This window comes from Notothenia coriiceps, unplaced genomic scaffold (genome assembly GCF_000735185.1).
Source record: "Notothenia coriiceps isolate Sejong01 unplaced genomic scaffold, NC01 NC01_scaffold00036551, whole genome shotgun sequence".
In the NCBI taxonomy this organism is placed as follows: domain Eukaryota; kingdom Metazoa; phylum Chordata; class Actinopteri; order Perciformes; family Nototheniidae; genus Notothenia; species Notothenia coriiceps.
In genome coordinates, this window is record NW_011369252.1 from 110,738 (window position 1) to 116,455 (window position 5,718).

A 5,718-nucleotide genomic window follows, 5' to 3' on the forward strand; every position below is an offset into this window, starting at 1 on the left:
CCCCCACCCCCGGCTCATCTTTCCGTTGCCAGGGCGACCGTCAAAGGAGGTCGATAGGGTCAGGCAGGATGTGGAGAGGATTTTAGATCCTCACGCCCCTTAGGTTAGAGAGGAGGAGACACATACACAGAAACAATGTTGTCCAGGGGCAGAGAGTTCATTTAGCATTCAAGTCAGCAGCAGTTGTGATTTGGTGAAAATGTCACACAGTCAGTGGGCTTTTAGCTGAAAGGATATTATCCCGGAGCAGAGAAAGCTATCAGAGAGGCAGGTTAATTCCCCCTCACGGTGCTCTCTCTTTTCCTCCGGTTGAGGGGAGCAGATATGAGAGAGCACGGGAGAAAGGAAATGATCCCGGCTGCCCCAGGCTCTACTTTCTAATCAAAATGTTATTCCACCAACAGGAATGAAAGTAAATCCCACAGGACACTACAAAAGGCTCTTTCATTGGAATAAAAAGATGTTTTAAGAAAGCAATTTAAAGTTGGGAGGTGTATTGACACTGATTGTGTTTGTTTGACAGCCCCACAGCGGTGTTTGGTCATGAATTTTCAGCAGGTTGAAGTTAATTCTAGTTTTGTGATTATACGTTTGGCAGACCTGAAATTATTAAAATACATTTCTGTGATGTAACACCATTTTACATCAATTTATTTATCAAATTTGTTCTGCTGTGTTTGTCTTCATTGTTCAATACCCAGCTATAAAAAATGATCAATATTGTGATCTCGGTTTTTTTAAACATAATTGCAGCAATCATAACATGGCAGATACTTGATTTTTGAGTTTTAAAAGATCAGATAACAATATATAAGCAAGGGTCTCTAAACGCATTACATAATCAATCTTGATATGGATCCCTTGGAAATATGTTTCTTTTTCAATTCTAACAAAGCATGACATTATGCAAATCAACATAAATCACAATTTTTAAAGCGAATATGTAGAAATCTTCTGATTCCTGCTTTTTCAAATGTAACATTTTGCTGTTTATTTTTTCAGTCTATGATAGTAAATTGAAAATCTTTGTTTTTGTGTTTACTGCTGGTTATATCAAGACGCAATGCAAGTCTTTGAAACTGTGATATTACATTCTTCTCTCTAATAATATAAATAAATAATTGAGAACATAAAGATTAATTAAAAATGAAAGGAATCATGGCACTTGCAGCCCTTGATATGCTTTGCCATTTTTACTCTTTTCCATGCTATATATAAGACAGTTGACTCACAATATCTCCTGTACCATGAAACCATAATGACTGTGGGTAGAATATCATTAACGTTCATGATTAGTAATCGTCAAGTCTTACTCAGCTGTGCAATCGTTTTTGAAATGTCTTTGATAGTGCACTATTTCAAGATTAGAAAAGAATATCCCACGCATCAAACACTTCAGGAGTAACAAGCGTTGATTTCCAAGTGGCATTCATCTGGTGTTCACAGGAGCTGATTACAGTTTGGTGAATTCACTTGGCAACCCAGCACTCATCTTAAAATCCATCTGAATGTGTTAAACTTATTGTGGACATAAAGATATTTCCTGATGCTAAATGTTAAATGAGCCATGATTATTCATCCCGTTACCTCCTGTAGATTTTGAAAGTAGATCATCAGGGCCCAGGAGTTCAAAACTTTTAATCTCAATCAGATCCGATCAGATTTTGAAATACCGTTTTTTGTGATCCAGGATCAGACAAATCGGCCAGATTTTGTCCCTGGAGTTCAAAGCAATTCAGAATAGGATCAGCCTGATCCAGATTACGATTTTTCAAGATGACTAGATCCGGAATATCAGTGCTTTAATCCTACCGATCTCCATCTAGTGGACATGAAAAATAATACAAGGAAGACAAGAGACCACATTGCAGAGACATCTATTGTCCGCAATTACTTTTGAAAGGTGATGACAGATGGACTTTTTTTTTGTTGAAGGTATTTTTTCTTTAATCTAAATTACATTTGTGATTGACAATCTTTGTTGTGATACTTTCATGAGCATAAACATTTATGTCATCAACATTTGGTTGAAAACAAAATAGGCCACCACAAACGTGACCAAAAATGAAAAATAAAATGTATTTCCCATGAAGGCTAAAAATGGTGTATTATTTCAGTTAACAAACTTTGCCATCTTATTTATATTGAAACATATTTTTAAATAAATTGTACAGTACATTTTGCTCTGGAATCCACTGGAAATCCACCCCTCTGGTGGGATCAGGATAATCCAGTTTTTTGGAATCAAACTGATCCCAATTCTTTGTTGTCGGTTTGAACTACCCGTTTTGAAGATTTGATCCAGATTAAAGCTTGGATTGGATTTCCTGATCTGGTCGGATATCAAAGTGATCCTAATCCTGTTTTTTGGTTTTGAACTCCCCAAAATCCAAATCTGATCTGATCAGATAGGGATTAAAAGTTTTGAACTCCTGGGCCCAGGAGTTTAAGCTTAAAGGTGCATTTACAGTATATTGTTATTTTGGTACTTACATTTGTTCCCCCTTTCAATGATAGGAGTTCAACCCTGAAGAGTTTTACCATCTGCTGGAGGCAGCGGAGGACCACGCCAAGGAGGGACAGCTGATGAAGGCGGACATCCCTCGATACATCATCAACCAGTTGGGGCTGACCAGAGACCCACTGGAAGGTAAGAGAAAGAAAGAAAATATATATTGCATTTTGTTGTTCAAATAGAGGCTTGAACAGGAAATAATGTATATACACTCACTACAATGTGTACAGATTTTAATTCAGACATTGGCTGGTTCTTTGTGGAATTAATAGACTGGGAAATGAACAACTGCCCCGCATTGAATTGATACAAATTACACATAAACAAAAGAACAGTTCAACATTTTGGGAGATACATTTATCGACTGTTTTCAAAGAAAACGATGAAGATCGAATTGTTTTCTTGTCAGTGTCAGAATTTGAACATCTCTGCTTTAATAAGCTACCAATCAGCTGGTTGTTCAGCATGACCATGTATGAGATCACGCTAGGACAGGCTGGAACATTTGTGGTCTGCTGGAGCGGTGAAATTTCTTTAATTAATCATCGTGGCTCAAACTCACATTTTTAATTCTGCACAGCCGCTCTTGGTCTCATCCATCAGGAGTTGCTCATTAGCTGATGGACCCAGAATGACTCTTTACAATAAACCTCTGCAGGATTATATCTGAATTCGTGAACATTCTAAGCCTTTGTCAGATAATCTTTGCTTACAATGTGCCACTTGATATCTTCATCTTGCACCTTCTTTTACACCTACATCGTCATGCTTAGACACACATAGACACCCACGTAGCGGCTTGCACACTTTCACACTCTTTTCTTTTCTCGGCTCCTGATAGAGACTGTTGACAAGATCTTTTCAGCGTCAAAGAGAAACCAACAGAATATACGACTGTCAGAACAGTGACTTTTATGTTACATGAAGTTAGGATCTACAGAGCGACTTTGAAAATGCTTTGCAAAGTTAATTATTAGTCAATTATCTCCCTGCTTTAACAAAACAGTGCTATTATCAGTGTATTCTAGCAGCTGTCACATATTAGAGAGGAAGAACACTGACATTTAGCTGCCAGTGCTGCTCAAAGAAAGGAGAAGAAACAACGTGAGGGGGAGGTGGAGAAGAAGACAAAGAATTAATAGGAAGAAGCTTTTTTATCCCTCATGTTTTACTTTCTGTGATCTGCCGCGTTTGGTCTTTCATTTGTTTTTAAAAATCGAATAGCTGTTTTGTTTAAGATGTCTGAGCAGCTGCGTTCTTTGAATCTTCACACAGCAGTGTGGGAGGCCTGGTGTTTTAGCATGAACATTTTCATTTCACTTTGACACCAGGTTTGCTTGTTAACTCAAATGTTTTTCAACAGAAATCGTGAGCCTGGACAGCTACGACAGTGAAGGCCCACAAACTCCAGAGACCGATGAAGCAGAGGTGAAGAACAAACACACAGGAAGATTTTCACACACACTATGACTGCACCACCATTAAAACACACACACACCGCTTTCAAATCATCAAAGAAACCTTGACATTTGAGCTTTCGAACATTTAATTGAAACAGCCTTTTTGCCGATTTGAGTTATCATTTTAATATTTGTCAGCAGGGAAGAGGGCGGACCATGAAACCACCGAGTGAAGAAGATTTTCAGAGCATCAAACTGATCAGCAACGGAGCTTATGGGTAAGAAATTGATTGAAACCTCATTTGATCTAAACCATATCAAGTGCAATGAAGCTTTTATTTAATATTTTAACAAAGAAAAAACTGTTTTTAGCATCAATATGCTGTGGAAGACTGTTTAGGGGTCAGAGAGTTCCTGTCAATAGAATCCTTGGAAATAGTGTTTCCAAGGTCAACAAACAGCATTTAGGCTAAATTACATAAAGTGCTTCATGGAATACTGATAAAAAAAGATGCACCACAGTAGTGGAAACTGGAATGAATCAACACCAATACTAATAAAACAGCAACAGTGTGAGCATAAAAGTAAAACCTATTTGTATTGCTTAAACAAGCTTCTTTGGCTTGGCCCCTCACCCTGCTTTCTGTTCTCTGTACCTCATCTTGGCGCCACCAGCCCCTTCAGTTTTCACTCTCGTCTCTTGTGTCTCACCTTCTCTCCAGTGCCGTCTACCTGGTGCGCCACAGAGAGACACGTCAGCGTTTTGCAATGAAGAAGATCAACAAGCAGAATCTGATCCTGAGGAATCAGATCCAGCAGGCGTTTGTGGAGAGAGACATCCTCACCTTCGCCGAGAACCCGTTCGTCGTCTCCATGTTCTGTTCCTTCGAGTCGCGGAGACATCTGTGCATGGTCATGGAATATGTCGAGGGTAAGGGGGTCAGATCTAGTTTTGATTGCAGACTTTAATTAAACTGAGCAAGGACTCACATTTAAAAGATGTTCATGATTTATTAGACCCGTCTGTGTGGTTGACTTCCTTGTTCCGTTCGCCCTTCATTTCTCTGTGTTAGATGTCTGAGGAAATATTAGATCAGGTTTCTGTTCTTAGCATTTCATTTATTTAATTCTATATAGAGTTCACCCAAATAGCAAAGGATCATTTTGTCTGCTGGGATTCAGGAATATTAAAGCAATGTATTGAAGGTGAGACTCTTTATGACACTATCACAATGACTCTTGATAATGAAAGTCAAACAAGGTGAGTAGATTCAGGACGGTGTCGTGGCTCAGGCTGCAGCAGCTCTTATGTTATCTGTTGGCGCACAGACACACTGAGGCATGAAAAGTAGTCGTGTGTTGACACTGTCAACCGTGCTTAATGTTTTGCAAAGGTGGATAACAAGCAAAGAGAATAGAAACATAATAAATAGAATGTGTATATCTATTTATAAGCAGAAATGCATCACAAAAACACTATGTTTATGAGTTAGTCTCACATATTTTAAAGCTTTTCTGCCTTATCTAAGGATCAAATTCTGTCATCCTGCAGACTTATTGCGCTACAGTATCATCTGTGTGAATAATATGATGTTATATTATTCACACTATTTACCGAGTTCAACAGTGTTTCCCCTACCATTTGTCTTGGAGGGGCGCTGCGCCCCGCCAACGAAGCCCCACGCCCCCCCTGAAATTCAAGGTGTTTAATTCTTTTTTTTTTTAAATAATCCATTTTTTTTTTATATATATATATATATATAGCACCAAATTGCAACTAATCTATATCTACTGTCACTTTTC

The 5,718-nt window shown here is 38.5% G+C and overlaps 1 protein-coding gene across 1 annotated transcript in view; it reads left to right on the forward strand.

Annotated features, from left to right (window-relative positions):
- The window catches only part of mast1a (microtubule associated serine/threonine kinase 1a), a 69,760-nt gene that overhangs the window by 43,145 nt on the left and 20,897 nt on the right, over positions 1–5,718 (forward strand). The window contains exons 10-13 of the mRNA XM_010792783.1: positions 2,518–2,650; positions 3,879–3,943; positions 4,114–4,193; positions 4,638–4,854. Of these exons, the coding sequence (XP_010791085.1) occupies positions 2,518–2,650; positions 3,879–3,943; positions 4,114–4,193; positions 4,638–4,854 (495 nt within the window). The remainder of the gene's footprint in view (positions 1–2,517; positions 2,651–3,878; positions 3,944–4,113; positions 4,194–4,637; positions 4,855–5,718) is intronic.